The sequence below is a fragment of the Plecotus auritus genome, assembly GCF_963455305.1.
Source record: "Plecotus auritus genome assembly, chromosome: 1".
Classification (NCBI taxonomy): domain Eukaryota; kingdom Metazoa; phylum Chordata; class Mammalia; order Chiroptera; family Vespertilionidae; genus Plecotus; species Plecotus auritus.
Window position 1 is genome coordinate 4852164 of NC_137770.1, and position 15297 is coordinate 4867460.

Below are 15297 nucleotides of genomic sequence, written 5' to 3' on the forward strand. Positions count from 1 at the left end.
AGTGACAGTTGTGCCCACCAGGTGGCATCATTGCTTTCCTTACATGATTTAAGCTCCTTTGGAGTCAGGTACAGTGATCGCTCGTTTTGTGTTTTGATAATAAAAGGAGATGCCACGATATTGATTACGTTCTTGAAGAGAGAAACGGGCGCCATGCTTCCTTTTCCGTACCGAACGCTGCTGCCAAGGTTGTCAGATAAACCGTTTAAGAAGCTCACCCACCCCCTGGGGCCTGCTCCTGCTCCTGCTCCTGTTCCTGCTGGGACATGCACCGCACAAGGTGTTCGGACTCTGGGTTCCAGGGAAGGGCCGGCAGTCAGGTACCTGGCAGCTGCGTCTGCGTTCTTCCTTACGTTCGCAGTTGGATTTGAGGCTCTTACTAATGGTGCCGAGGGCAGGCAGCTCCCTGGATTGAACATGGATATAGAAACAAGTGAAGCCTGCACAAGGCCGCCCGTTTTCACCCCGCCCTCATCAGCCAGGGTTCTAGCTCCTGAACTCCGTTCATGCAGGATACAGCAGGCCGGCCCGCCTTGGTCTGTTCTCTGTACCCTGGAGGCGGTTCTGTGTGACGTGGCCTTCTCCCTCCATGGACAGAGGTTCCACACCCGGGTCCCGAGTCAGACACTGAGTTTCCACATCACCTGCCTCTCTGAGCATCAGTATCTTCGTGTGTGAATGAGGGCAATAGTTGAAGTTGGGGAGAATCAGAAACAAAACCCTTATCGCAGTGGCTGGCACAGTGAGTTATCGAATGTCAGCTGCTGTCATCACCCAGTGTAACTGTCGAATCTTCAGGCAGCGTCCCCTGGTGACATCGTCGTTATCGTCACTGACCCGCTGGCATGCCCTTGCCGTGTGCATGTGCACTGGGGTTTTGGGAGCTCTACCTGGTGTTCTCATCCGTGGCCTGTGTGTGGTTCCACGCCGCTGAGGGAAGTCAGTTTATCTCCTGTGGTTCGGCCTGCGACTCCGTAGAGCGTTCTCTGCATAGTAAGGGTAGCTCAGTATGTTCTTGATGAGGCATTTGTGAATCTTCTTTTTTTAAATGTTATTTTTTAGTTAAAGTTTACGTTCACGGTTGTTTTGCATTAGTGTCAGGTGTACAGCATAGTGGTAGACAGTCATACCTGACCAAGTGTCTCCTGATGTTCCCAGCACTCCCCTGGCACCATCCGTAGTTATTACAATGCTAGAGGCCCGGTGCACGAAATTCGTGCATGGGGTGGGGGGGTCCCCTCAGCCCAGCCTGCACCCTCTCCAAATCGGGACCCCTCGGGGAATGTCTGACTGCAGGTTTAGGCCTGATCCCTGGGCTGGCTCCTAATCGCTCACCTACCTGCCTGCCTGATCGCCCCTAACTGCACCCCCCCTACTGGCTTGATTGCCCCTCACTGCCTCTGCATGCCTGCCTGATCGCCCCTAACTGCCCCCGCACCGGCCTGGTCACCCCTAACTGCCCCCTGCTGCTGGCCAGGTCACCCCCAACTGCCCCCTCCCTGCCGGCTTGGTCACTCCTAACTGCCCTCCCCCTCCCCCTGCCGGCTTGGTCACCCCTTACTTCCCCCCTTGCTGGCCTGGTCACCAGCTGCCGGCCTGGTTGCCCCCAACTGTCCCCCTCTGCCAGCCTGGTTGCCCCTAACTACTCCCCCCCACGCCCCCCGCCGGCCTGGTCACCCCTCACGGCCCCCCTGCCGGCCTGGTCGCCCCTCACACCCCTCCCTGCTGGCCTGGTCGCCCCATGCAGCCTGCTGTTCAGTCGTTTGATCGTCCCTCACTAACGCCCCTGCCGGCTGGGTCGCCCTACGCAGCCTGCTGTCCAGTCATTTGGTCGTCCCTGACTGATCGTAGGCAGCCATCTTGTGAGGGCATGAGGGTTAATTTGCATATTACCTCTTTATTATATAGGACTAGAGGCCCGGTGCACAAGATTTGTGCACTGGGTGGGGGGCAGCCTGTGCCCTCTCGCAGTCCAGGGCTTTCGCAGTCCAGGACCCCTCGCTCCTTACCGCCCGCCTGCAGCGGAGGAGGCGAGAGAGGCACTCGCCAACCACGAGCCCAGCTTCTGGCTGAGCAGCGCTGTGGGAGCACACTGACCACCAGGGGGCAGCTCCTGTGTTGAGCTCTGTCCCCTGGTGGTCAGTGTGCGTCGTAGCCACTGGTCATTCCGCTGATGGGTCGATTTGCACATTAGCCTTTTATTACATAGGATTATATAGGAGGATTGCTGACTGTATTGTAAATTTTCTTGATGAATCACGTGCACACACACTCTGCCTTTAAGTGATGTTACCCCAAAACAGAACTCAGCCACCTGTGCTTTCCATAACAATAAGTATTTGTCAAAAAAGCAAAGGCTGCGTACAGTCTGTGTAATTCCTTAAATCAGCAGAGTGTTGTGTATCTTATGCATCGTCATTTAAGATTGGACTGTTTTCCTCGGTGGTTTCCATGGGAATTTTCAAGTTTTAAAAAGACTGCATTATGCAGTGAGAGGCTGCTTCTGAAGCAGAGAGCCCTGAACTCTGACCAGTTATGCTTCTGACAGACAAGCTGGGGGTCAGCTAAGTGCACAAGGCAGGTCTGCTGCTTCCTGCACCCAGGACTCCGGGTACTGACCCCTGCGCACTGGGGAGGGCAGGGCAGGGCGCCGGGTGCAAAGGTCCCGGCCCCAGGACATGTCCTGGCCGCTCCTTAGCCATGTGGACTTTGCCCTGATCACATCTTCCTTGATGGCTCCCTGCCTCAGGGGCTCGCTCCCCTGTGTTTCATCTCTTATCCCTGTGGAAGCATCTAGTCACCCTTTGTTTTCTTACCAGGGCATGTGCAAGTGGGTTTTATTTTCTTAGGCTGAAAGCTTAGTTTTGCTTAAGGAAAGCGCGGGAGGCTTTGAAAATTCACACTTCATTTTCATTATGTCCTCCCAGCAGCTACTGGCACATCCGTCAGGGAGTCAGGGAGGTGGGGAGTCAGGGCGCCGGAAACGGCGGTGGTCGCGGTCGCGTGGGGCCTCATGTGTCAAGGAGGAGCTCAGGACGGCGGGGCTAGGCAGGCAAGGCCGGTCTCAGCATTACTGGTTCAGACACTTGTTCATTCTGAAGGACGCTGGGGCGGCCGGGGAGCTGCTAGGGGGAGCGGCCTCCACCTGACATGCCGGGCCCAGTGTCCCCCCCGCCCAGGCCCTCGCTCTGTCAGCCAGAGCCTTCCTCCCAGGGCTCACCTGGCCCCTTACCCTGCTGGGAAGGGAGCCCCACGCCCCCACCCGCACGCCATAGCTCCCAGCACCACTCAGCAGGTGTTTGCTGGTCTTCCTTGGACCTGGGGACAGGGAAAGAATGAGCCAGTGTCTGCCAGCGGGTGTCAGATAGGGTTCTTCCACAGGTCACTTCCTCCCGCCTGCCAGGGCCTGGAGCATTCCGGACTGTGCATGCCTGAGTGGCGCTGGGGTGGTGGGCTCGTTCTCCCTTCCCTTAGGGGTCTCCCTTCCCTTAGAGGGAGGCCCGGGGAACCTGCAGGCGGGGCCTTACAGGCCACCTTGCACGCAGCGCCCTACTGGGCGCCCATGAAGGTTCCGTCCAGCACCCAGCTGCCCTGCCCCGCCCTGCCCTGCCCAGCCCTGCCCTGCCCAGCCCAGCCAGTGTTCGCATTGAACACAACAGCAGGTGAGAGCGGAGCGCGTTCAGAGTGCTTTTGTTTCCGAGTTTTCCAGCTGATGATTTGGCTAAACCTGGTGGCAGCAAGCCGGGGGGGGGGGGGGGGGGGGGGGAACAGACGGGCTTCCTGAGCTCTGTCACAGGTGCGGGCAGTGCGGCCCACTGGGACTGCGCTCGGCCCCGGGAGATGGTCGTGTGGCCACCGTGGCTCGCAGAGCTGGGTGGAGGCGGGAATGGGCAGTGCCTGCTGCGTGCTCACCCAGGCCGCACGGAGGTCATTTCGTTCAGCGTCGCCAACCGGTGGCCGTGGCCCTGGTGGTCCGTGAGGTCCAAAAGGTTGGCGGCTGCTGGTTTAGTGCATGGACTCGGGTGCACTGGCGCCCAGGGCCCGCGGCGCTGCTCACGGCCTGTCTTGTCTTTCAGTGGATGAGTACATCGCCATCGCCAAGGAGAAGCACGGCTACAACATGGAGCAGGTAACGGCTGTGGGGCGACCCCTCGGCGTGGCGGGGGGGCAGCCGTGGGTGGTCACCCGGGCTCTGGCCCCTCGCTCCGCCTGGGGGCCTGCGGGCGAGGAGCCTCGAGGTGGGCGGCGGTGGACGGTGCGCCCGCGGGGCCGCAGGCGGTGGAGGCCGTGGGGCGGGACGCTGGGCACGTGCTTTCTTACGTGACCGTGTGCGCTGCCCCTTGTGGCTGCTGCTGGTGGTTCCCGACTCGGGCTGCCACACTCGGACCTGCCGTGTTTCAGTGTTAATTGTTTTGAGTCACTGTGAGGTGTAAAATTCGGCTAAGGCTTCATTTAAGATGGTTCGGAGCCTGTTACAGCCGCGTTGCAATCACTCTTCCAAAGTGGGCAGGCGAAGCCGGGTCGGTGCTTCCCGGCATCTGTCTCGGTTGTGCAGCCTGCGAGGCGCAAGCATTTCCACTGGCCCTAGTGACGGAAGGTTCCAGTAAAGAGGTTGTGTAGACTTGCCCTCCGTGTACAGCCTTGGCCTTCTTCCAGCTGTCCCGTCCTGGGGGGACTGCTCAGAAAGGCAGCTCTGAGAGGGTGGCTCCAGGGTCTTTCAGGCAAGACCTGCCGCTCCTCCTGTTCTAACCCTGCTCGGGAGCTCCTGGGCTGCCCAGAAAACTCACCCATGTTTTATTCTGGTTAGAGAGTGTAACCGTCATTGGGGGGTTGATTGCAAAATACCCTTGTATGAATTTTCAAGGGTTCTGGTCTTCCAAAGTATGATCGTCCTCGCTCCGGAGGTGTGCTACGGGCCACTCCTCAGGGAAGTCCTGAGCCCTCTCCTGTTTCTCATGTATCCCTCGTCCATTGTATGTTTCTTCCTTTCCGAGCTCATTTACCCCACAACAGCCTATTTGCAGGGGTTATTTTTTCCCCATCCCTCACCCGAGGATATGTTTTTGTTGATTTTAGAGAGAGAGGAAGGGAGAGAGGGAGAGAGAAAAACATGGATTGGTTGCCTCCCGTATGTACTCCAGCCCGCAACCTGGGTGTGTGTCCTAGGAATCGAACCCGCAACCTTTTGGTGCCAGGACGGCGCTCCAGCCCACTGAGCCAGGGCTGCTTGCGTTTGGGCAGAGGAATGACAGAGCCGGTGTGCTTTTGTGAGGCAGCCTCTGCCCCAGGTGCAGGGCCCGAGGTGTGACCCGCCGGCACCGGAGCCAGAGCCACCGCCTGGCCGTGGCGCGGGCAGGGCGCTCAGTGCCGCAGGGCTTCCCGGTCCAGCCCGAGACGTGGGGGGCGGGGGGCCTGCTTATCCCGGGCTCGCGGACGGAGAGTTCGTGCGCAGGAGGCCATGCCTCGGGACAGCCACGTGGCAGTGCTCGGTGCTCGGTGCTCGGGAGCAGCTCTTACTGTCGGGGGGAAGGTGTGCGCTCTGGCCAGCCGCGTCTCCGTGGTCACGTGCGCTCACGTCTTTGGTCTGAGATCTCTCCGGTGCTCTTTTCCAGGCTCTTGGGATGCTCTTTTGGCACAAGCATAACATTGAGAAGTCCTTGGCTGACTTGCCCAACTTCACCCCCTTCCCAGATGAGTGGACTGTGGAAGACAAAGTCTTGTTTGAGCAAGCCTTTAGTTTTCACGGGAAAACTTTTCACAGAATCCAACAGATGGTAAGTAGAGACCTTCCCCCCCGCCCCAGCACACCTGGGCGCAGAGGATCTAACACTGCAGGGAGCACTTCCTGGCCCTTCCCAGCCTGAGGGCTGTGAGCCCCGCCCGCTGGTAAAGATGCCCAGAAGGCTGGGGAAGGCTGGGGAAGGCTGGGGAAGGCTCTGGCTGCTGGTTCAGACGCCCAGAAGGCTAGGGAAGGCTCTCCGGTTGAGGAGGGGGTGCCACGGCCTGCCGGCCTGGGAAGGGCTGCTCATTTCTCACACTCCAGGCTGCTGCCCGCTGGGCTCCTGCCACGCCACTGGGACCTCAGGGCTCAAATGAACTCTATAAAGGAACCCGAAGTCCTGTCAGAGTATGTTAGACTTCGGGCGTGTGAAAACGGGCTCATCTTCAACTGCTGAGTTTCCCTTACGGTCACACGTAGTCATTTGGAAATGGATGAAGAACCCTTTCATGATCCCCCCTGTTGTGGAAGGGCTGTGACTTCTGACATTTCTGAGTATGTGAGCGTGACCCTAACAAGTGTGTCTGAGCACATGTGCTTCTGAAAGGTTAGTTTTAAATCTAAGTCAGCTCTTTCTTACATTTAGCTTCCTGACAAGTCGATAGCGAGTCTGGTGAAATTTTACTACTCGTGGAAGAAGACGAGAACTAAGACCAGCGTGATGGATCGCCATGCTCGCAAGCAGAAGCGAGAGCGGGAGGAAAGGTGAGGGCACCTGGGGTGCTGTCTCCCCCCTGGGGACCGTCGGGGTCACTAGCACGCTGTGAGCTGGTGACACAGGCGAGATCGAGGCTGCGTCCCCCCAGGGCCTTCCTGCTGGAACCAGGCTCACCACCTGCTTCCCTCACGGCGGCTGCGGTGCTCACGCACCGGGGCATTTCCTGCAGCACTCTCCTCGCCCCTCTCCCGCCGGGAAGCTTCCCCACCTTCTGCCATGCCCCTTAAGGGCGGCTTAAAAAAATTGATTTAAGAAAGAGCGGGTGGGGAAGACCAGTTTGTTGTCCACTTGTTTATACGCTCCTTGGGGACTCCTGTATGTGCCCTGGCCGCGGCTCGGACCCCAGTCCTGTGCATCAGGACGACGATGCTCCAGCCCTGTGCACTGGGCCTGAGCCCGCGTCTCTTCAGCAGCAGGTCTGTGCTTCCCTGGCGTCGCTTTCAGTCAGCTTTTCTGTTATCCTCACTCGAGGACACTTCCTGTTGATCTTCTGGAGAGGCGGAAGGAGAGGGGCTGAGAGAAACATCCATGTTGGTTGCCTCCTGCATGCGCCCTGACCAGGGCCCAGGCCTGGGAGGAGCCTGCCACCGAGATACGTGCCCTTGACCGGAATCGAACCCGGACCCTTCAGGCCGCGGGCCGACGTTGTGTCCACTGAGCTCCACGGCCAGGGCTCTGCGTGGAGCCACCGGATGTGCTTGCGCAGATGCTACGTGGCATGCCTCCGGGGTGCTCATGCTGGGATGGGGGTGCTCATGCTGGGGTGGGGGTGCGCGTGCTGGGTGGGGGTGCGCGTGCTTGGTGGGGGTGCGCGTGCTTGGTGGGGGTGCGCGTGCTGGGTGGGGTGCGCGTGCTTGGGGTGGTAGATGCCAGTGCAGTTTGGGTTTCCTTCTTCCCTCTTCGACCGTCTGTTTTGTACACGTGAGAGAGAGAAGCGTTCCATGTTTTCTTGGTAAACGCGAGTTGTACAGCGAGTTTAGTGAAAGGGTGCACCTTGGCCATCAGGCCCTGGGCCTCTGCAGGCACAGCGCAGGGGGAGTGGCCGCGGGAGCAGGCGCCAGGCCCGGCTGGGAGGCCCTGCTGCGCACAGGCCTTCCGTTCAGACCCAGCTCGCCCGCCCCAGCCCCAGCCCCAGCCCCTCGGCCCAAAGGAAGGCGCTTCGGGGCCATGCGCCAGCACAGCACAGTGGTCTGTGGGTTAGGTTGGTGGTAATATAGGCAACTTTTAAAATTACATTTTCCACTTTTTGCGTCATATGTCGTTTTATAAACTAGTAATAGTTTGGCCCCATCTCAGACGAGTGTTTTATGATTTCACATTAAAGAGGACAGCGTGGGAACAAGTTGAGAGTGGAGCATCCCTCTGGGAGAGTTCAGCCCTCTCGGCCCACCTCGCTCTCTCCCGCCGAGCCGTGCAGAGTGACCCCGAGGCGTCCGCTGGCGGCCGGGTCTTCAGCCTGCACGAGGGGCGTGTCGCTGCCTGGCCAGCACGCCTCACGCCAGAGAAACGTGGCCACCTGCTTACCGGGTGTCCTCGGCGGCGGCAGCTTTGCAAGGACATGGCTGTCCCGCTCGGGCAGGTCTCGTGCTGAGTGAGAGTGAGGCCGTCACTGCGGGCAGACGCAGTCCCCTCGCTGAGTCAGCATTAAACCCCAAACACGTGGGGACCGTGCTGAGGGCGAGGTGACGCCCCAGGTGTTATGCTGCTCCCACCGCCCGCGGGGCAGGGGCACCGGCTTGTCTCTGCTGGGACCTGGGTGGTGCCATGGCAGGGACGGGGCAGAGCGCCCTCAGCCCAGGCTCTTTCCTTCCTTCACACTTTCCTCAGCCAGAACTTGTACCACGTTGGGCCGTGGAGGGTGGGGTAGGGGAGAGTGGGGTGCAGGGGGCGTGGTCATCTGGATGCAAGGGGGGTGTGGCTGTTGGAAAACCCGAGCCCTCTGGCCGCGCCATCTTGGTGTCAGTGGTGGGCCAGCCGGCAGGCTGCTGCGGCCTCGTTTTCTCATTTCCTAGGGACTCTCCCCCACCGAGCCCTTGTCCTCTTTATTTTTTATTTTTTTATTATTATTTTTTTTTAATATATATTTTACTGATTTTTTACAGAGAGGAAGGGAGAGGGATAGAGAGTTAGAAACATCGATGAGAGAGAAACATCCATCAGCTGCCTCCTGCACACTCCCCACTGGGGATGTGCCCACAACCAAGGTACATGCCCTTGACCGGAATTGAACCCGGGACCCTTCAGTCTGCAGGCTGATGCTCTATCCACTGAGCCACACCGGTCAGGGCATCTCCTGTCCTCTTTAAATAAAGGCTGCGTGGAGGCATGAGCTAGATAGCTGGAGCATCCCTCCGGGAGGGCCTTTTGAGATGGACTGACTTTAAAGCTCCAGTTCCCGCCCCGAGCCCGCACGCTGCGCCTGGGGCCGTGGGCGGCGGGCGGCCTTGACCGCCCCTGTGTTTGCTGGTCAGTCCGCTCCCTGTGCAGAGGGGCTGCGTTCGGGAACTTGGCTCCGTTGTAGCGCACGGTCATGTCCTGGTTCTCCCCCAGGTGACGGTGAGGAGGCAAAGTGAAGGTCTTACACTTTGTCTTTTCACCTGAGAGAAAACACTCTATAGAAAGCAACAGGGTTCTAGGCCGGTTTGGGAGGTAGAAACCCGTTTTAACAGTTTATTTTAATCATTTAGGCTAAAAGAACTGTGCAATTGGTATTTTATTTAAATTGTAAGAAGGTTTTTATCTCAGAGTCTGAAAACATACTAATTTTATATCAAATCGGTATATTGCCTCTATTTGTATGTGAAGTACATTAATACAGAGTAACCTTTCAGCGGCTTTTTCTTGTCTTTCAGTGAGGATGAGCTGGAAGAAGCCAATGGAAACAACCCCATCGACCTTGAGGTTGATCAGAACAAGGAGAGCAAAAAGGAGGTATTTTCCCATTAGGCAAACAGGTGTTGGCTAGTTCGTAAGCAAAGCTTTCCCCCTCTCACGCATTCCGCCGAAGGTGTGAGTTGCTCTGTGGCACAGGGCGTCCTGATACGCATTTCGAGCAGTAATGACCTGGCTTTGGAGAACCTAGCCTCGCGTTCGCCAGGAAGCAAGAGTAAAGGAAGTCTTGAAGGGAGATTGCAGTGACGAGTGACAGGCTGTCTAGCGAGTCCTCGCTGCGACCTTTCCGGCGCTGGCTCAGCGAGCCTTAGACAGGGGTGCTCCTGAGGCCAGGCGAGGGCGCGGCTCCCCCGCGCTGTCACGCCCGGGCTCCGCACCCTCCTCCCCTTACTCCGAAGCAGCAGCGCAGGTCACCCGCGGTGAGCTCACCCGCTGAGGTTTCATCGCTCACATCCTGAAAGGCACATGCGGAGGTTCTCAGTGTGGACTCGGGGGCCTGCCTCACAAAACCCCGTAATTGTGGAGGACTTTTGTAACCTGTCCACGGAGAATAGGGGGTGTCGGGATGGTAGCCTTTTGAAGTAGGGGTCGCAGACTGGCATTATTTTGTCCATTCACAGCATTGAATAAAGCATCTGTGGGCCCTCCGAGGAAACCCTGGCTCCGTGGCTCTGGGGGACCCCACAATCCAGCACTGCCTGCAGCAGGCCCGGGGCCACATGGCCTAGAGGGCAGGCCGGGCTCCTCACGCTGCGGTGTTGGCCCCCACTGTGGACGGGACGTTCATTGGGGGTCACGTGAGTTGTTCTGAAGGCAGAGCCTGCAGTTTTAGTAAACTCGACAGTTCTCTGTCTCAGAAGCTCTAAGGTCTGAGAAAGCTGTTTCAGGCAGGGAAACAGAAGGGCTAGGCACACCTAACCTTGACCTGACATCAGGACCATGTGCTTTTTATGGACAAAGTACGAATACAGCTCATCGAAAAGGAGGAAGTGAAACCACTTACACACACAATCACCATTAACTTGTTCCTCTGTAAGAAGTGTGTGGGTGCTGGTAGCTGTGGCTAGAGTGTTGTCCCTATACACCAAGATTGCAACTTCTATCCCTGCTTGGAGCACATAAAAAAATCAACCAATGGATGTATAAATAAGTGGAACAATAAATGGACCTCTCCCCCTCTTTCTCTTTCCCTCCCTCCTTCCCTCTCCCTTTTTCTCACTCCCTAAAATAAATTTAAAAAAAATTTTTTTTAATAATATTTTATTGATTTTTCACAGAGAGGAAGGGAGAGGGATAGAGAGTTAGAAACATCGATGAGAGAGAGACATCGATCAGCTGCCTCCTGCACACCCCCCACTGGGGATGTGCCCGCAACCAAGGTACACGCCCTTGACCGGAATCGAACCCGGGATCCCTCAGTCCCCAGGCCGACGCTCTAGCCACTGAGCCAAACCGGTTAGGGCTTTAAAAATGTTTTTAAGTAGCCCTAGCTGGTTTGGCTCAGTGGATAGAGCATCGGCCTGGGGACTAAAGTGTCCCGGGTTCGAGTCCGGTCAAGGGCACAGGCCCAGGTTGCGGGCTTGGTCCCAGTAGGGGGCGTGCAGGAGGCAGCCGATCAGTGATTCTCTCTCATTATTGATGTGTCTATCTTTCTCTCCCTCTCCCTTCCTCTCTGAAATCAATAAAAATATATTTTTTAAAAAATGTTTTTAAGTAGCCGAAACCGGTTTGGCTCAGTGGATAGAGCGTCGGCCTGCGGACTGAAGGGTCCCGGGTTCGATTCCGGTCAAGGGCATGTACCTTGGTTGCGGGCACATCCCCAGTGGGAGGTGTGCAGGAGGCAGCTGATCGATGTTTCTCTCTCATCGATGTTTCTAGCTCTCTATCCCTCTCCCTTCCTCTCTGTAAAAAATCAATAAAATATATTTTAAAAAAATGTTTTTAAGTATATACCTATATACTTAATTCTGAGTAAATACTTATTTTAAAATACATAAATGGGATCTTTATCTATCTATATATAAATTTCATAACCTTTCAAATTTACTCTGAACACATTTTTATGTCAAATACATTTGTATACACAACTGTGCCGGGCTGACCGGCAGACCTGAGCGGCGGGTGAATGGTCACTCTAACACCCGTTTCTGTGAAAGAGAGGCTAAGGCACCACTTGGCTGTCGCCGCCCAGTAGCCCTGTTCGCCTGCCTCCTTTGGCTTTTATTGTCACAACAGCTCGAACTAAAATTAACCTCTAGACACAATCAGCATAAGCATCCTTGAGAACGCACATGCTTCTCCAAGCACATGCTTCTCCAAGGTCGGGTCTTAAAGACTAAACATAGAGATTCTAGCAGAACACCCGGGATCGGACTTGCTTGGAAAGGTCAAGGCAGGGGCTGCTGCCTTCGGCAAGGTCCCCTTAGAGGCCCCTGACCTTTCGGAGAATCCTTACAGACATTCCAGCCAAGTCCCGTGCTTCCCACACGGCTGTACGTTATTCCGTCAAACACCTCCCTCATACTCGAGTAAATGAATGCTCGTGGGTTTTACAGTTCTGCCCCTGCTTTTTGCTGCCCCTGCTTTTTGCCGTGGCCTCTGCTAGCACTGCGGACTCACTGCCGTGGCCAGTCTGCATGGCCTTCAGCTCGGTCTCACACGTGAAAGGGGATCGGACTTGCTTGGAAAGGTCAAGGCAGAGGCCCCTGACCTTTCGGAGAATCCTTACAGACATTCCAGCCAAGTCCCATGCTTCCCGCACGGCTGTATGTTATTCCATCAAACACCTCCCTCATACTCGAGTAAATGAATCCTCGTGGGTTTTTACAGTTCTGCCCCTGCTTTTTGCTGTTATAACAATGCTGAACTGCTGATCTCATAACTAAGTATTTGTGCACTTATTTTTTTCCATTACAGTTAATTTTTAAAAAATATATTTTATTGATTTTTTACAGAGAGGGAGAGAGAGAGTTAGAAACATCGATGAGAGAGAAATATCAATCAGCTGCCTCCTGCACACCCCCTACTGGGGATGCGCCCGCAACCAAGGTACATGCCCTTGACCGGAATCGAACCTGGGACCCTTCAGTCCGCAGGCCGACGCTCTATCCACTGAGCCAAACTGGTTAGGGCTATAGTTAATTTCTGGATGTGGACTGTGGGTGAAAGTGTTCTAGACATGTTTTTAAGGCTTCTTTGGTCTGGTTATATCACCAAATGGGGAACTAGTCATTCTTGAGCGATGGCACTCTGCCAGCAATTCGTATGAGTCCAAACAACAAGATTGCTTTAAGGGTTAGTGCAGTTAAGACTGTCTGAGAAATCAAATTGGACTTGGGATGTTCAGTAAGGTTTGTGTTGTTGCACTATTAGGTTCTTCAATGGAACATTTTAAATGGAAGAGAAAAGGTTGATTTTATATTAATCTCTGTAATTCTTATTTATATAGCTCAATTTCTCAATCAAAAAGAAAAATGCTTAAATCGTAGTTTGTTTGCATACTAAAGTGTTATTAAAACAGACACACTGTCCATCGGCGGTCTTTGCTGGACAGCATAGCCCTGTGGCAGCATCATGGGCCTCTGCTAGTGCTGGGGGACTCACTGCCGTGGCCATGGCCTCTGCTAGTGCTGGGGGACTCACTGCCGTGGCCGTGGCCGTGGCCTCTCCAAGCGCTGGGGGACTCACTGCCGGGGCCGTGGCCTCTGCTAGCACTGGGGGACTCACTGCCGTGGCCGTGGCCTCTGCTAGTGCTGGGGACTCACTGCCGTGGCCGTGGCCTCTGCTAGTGCTGGGGACTCACTGCCGTGGCCGTGGCCTCTCCAAGCGCTGGGGGACTCACTGCCGTGGCCGTGGCCTCTCCTAGCGCTGGGGACTCACTGCCGTGGCCGTGGCCTCTCCTAGCGCTGGGGACTCACTGCTGTGGCCAGTCTGCATGGCCTTCAGCTCGGTCTCACACGTGAAGGTAGTTAAGTTTATCAGCAGAGCACATGCACTTCCTGCTCTTAAAGGGCGAGCAGGGAGACAGGGTATGCTCTCCTGGCCCCGGCTCCACTGCCTTTCGTTTCTGCAGCTTCTGGGTTCAGAGAGAAAGTGCCTAAAAAACGAGCAGCAGCCGGGCATGGAAATGACCGCTTACAGTTCCTGAAGGAGATTTTCAGGGCACAGTTGCCCTAAAAGCTGAATGTCATTCCCCCCAAAAGAATGTGTAAAACGTCACAGATTCATATTGAAGTTTGTATATTTTTAAACCTGTATAAAGATTTAAAGAATTTAAATGGATCTTTATACATGTGCTGAACCAACCGCCCTCTCTCACTCCCCCCTCCCTCCCCCCTCCCTCCCTCTCTCCCTCCCTCCCCCCTCTCTCCCTCCCTCCCCCCTCTCTCCCTCCCTCCCTCCCCCCTCTCTCCCTCCCTTCCTCCCTCCCTCCCTCCCTCCCTCCCTCCCTCCCTCCCTCTCTCCCTCTCTTCCTCACTCCCCCCTCCCTCCCTCCCCCCTCCCTCCCTCCCTCCTGTCCGTGTCCAGTGCCCTGTGCACGGTGGGGCCTGTGAAGACAAGCCGCTCCTGCCCTCTGTGTGCAGTGCAGCGCGCAGGTGCCCTCCCGTCAGTGCAGGGAGCTGAGGTGCTGCCGTCAGAGCCTCCAAGTGAGAGTGAGGGAGCAGCTGTGGGCAGGAAGTGGGGTCCTCTGCCAGGCGTCCAGGCAGAGCCCAGCAGCCGGCGTCCCTGCCTGCCTCCCTGTTCGGGCGGGGCGGGGCGGTGCGGTGACAATGCAGCCTGGTGTTGGTCCTGGACTGTTTGGAGCCGTGGTGAGGGAATACGGTTGACTGTCCACTTGGCGTTTTAATTTTAGTGTCACATTCATCCAAATCTGTATTGTGCAGGCGCCCCCCACTGAGACCATCCCTCAGATGAAGAAAGAAAAGCATAGCACTCAAGCTAAGAACCGAGCCAAAAGGAAACCTCCGAAAGGGATGTTTCTCTCCCAAGAAGACGTGGAGGCCGTGTCTGCCAACGCCACCGCGGCCACCACGGTGCTGCGCCAGCTGGACATGGAGCTGGTCTCCATCAAGCGCCAGGTACCCGCCCGGCCTGGGGGGCTGACCAGGCCTTAGGGGGTCACTGTTCACACACGCGGATGGTCTCCTCCCCACATCTCCGAAGGGCACTTTCCCCCAGGAATTGGGCAGAAGATCTTAGTACTGGCTCACGGCTTTTTCTTAAATTCACTTAGAAGTCGACGTTAAGTGTGTGCATATAAATGCTTCTGTGTGTGTGTTCGCGCTGATTTCCACACGGTGAACACGCCCGACTAACCTCTCCCTGAGCCAAGCAATGGCCGTTGCCTCCGAAGCCCCACTCGCGTCCCCTCCGGTCACGGTCACCCGCTCCGCCCGTGCCTCTGGCTCACCCCGCCTTCTCCAGTGCTGACTCTAAAACCACCAGTGATTGTGATGCATTTGTGGATTTTATAGAAAAACGAGAGGCCCGGTGCAGGGAAGTCGTGCACAGGTGGGGTCCCCAGGCCTGTCCGGCGATCAGGGCCGATCGGGGCCTCCCGGCTACTGGCCAGGCCTGCCTTCTTTCCGCACCACCCTCTGGTCGAACTCGCGGTCGCACTCCCGAGGGACCGTTTACGGACTGGGCTTTTATAACATAGATCTGTAGGTGACATCAGGTGGTTTCTTGCATGTCTGGTTTTCATGTAACGCGTGAGAGCACCCGTGTAGTGTAGAGCCGTGGTTCTCATTCTTTCTCACCGCTGGGAACTGTTGTACGAAGTAGACGTCTGGGTGGTTCCCCATTTGGGGCCATTGCAGATAACACAGGTGAACCTTCTTTTACGTGACCCCTGCACCGTGTGTCCTTGTTGGCATTGCTGGGTGGGAGTGCGTGTGGGTGGCCGTGC

General features: G+C 56.3%; 1 protein-coding gene across 1 annotated transcript in view; it reads left to right on the plus strand.

Annotated features, from left to right (window-relative positions):
- RCOR1 (REST corepressor 1) overlaps positions 1-15297 on the plus strand; it is a 102988-nt gene that overhangs the window by 76800 nt on the left and 10891 nt on the right. The window contains exons 4-8 of the mRNA XM_080644885.1: positions 4077-4129; positions 5613-5774; positions 6366-6484; positions 9350-9428; positions 14273-14467. Of these exons, the coding sequence (XP_080501011.1) occupies positions 4077-4129; positions 5613-5774; positions 6366-6484; positions 9350-9428; positions 14273-14467 (608 nt within the window). The remainder of the gene's footprint in view (positions 1-4076; positions 4130-5612; positions 5775-6365; positions 6485-9349; positions 9429-14272; positions 14468-15297) is intronic.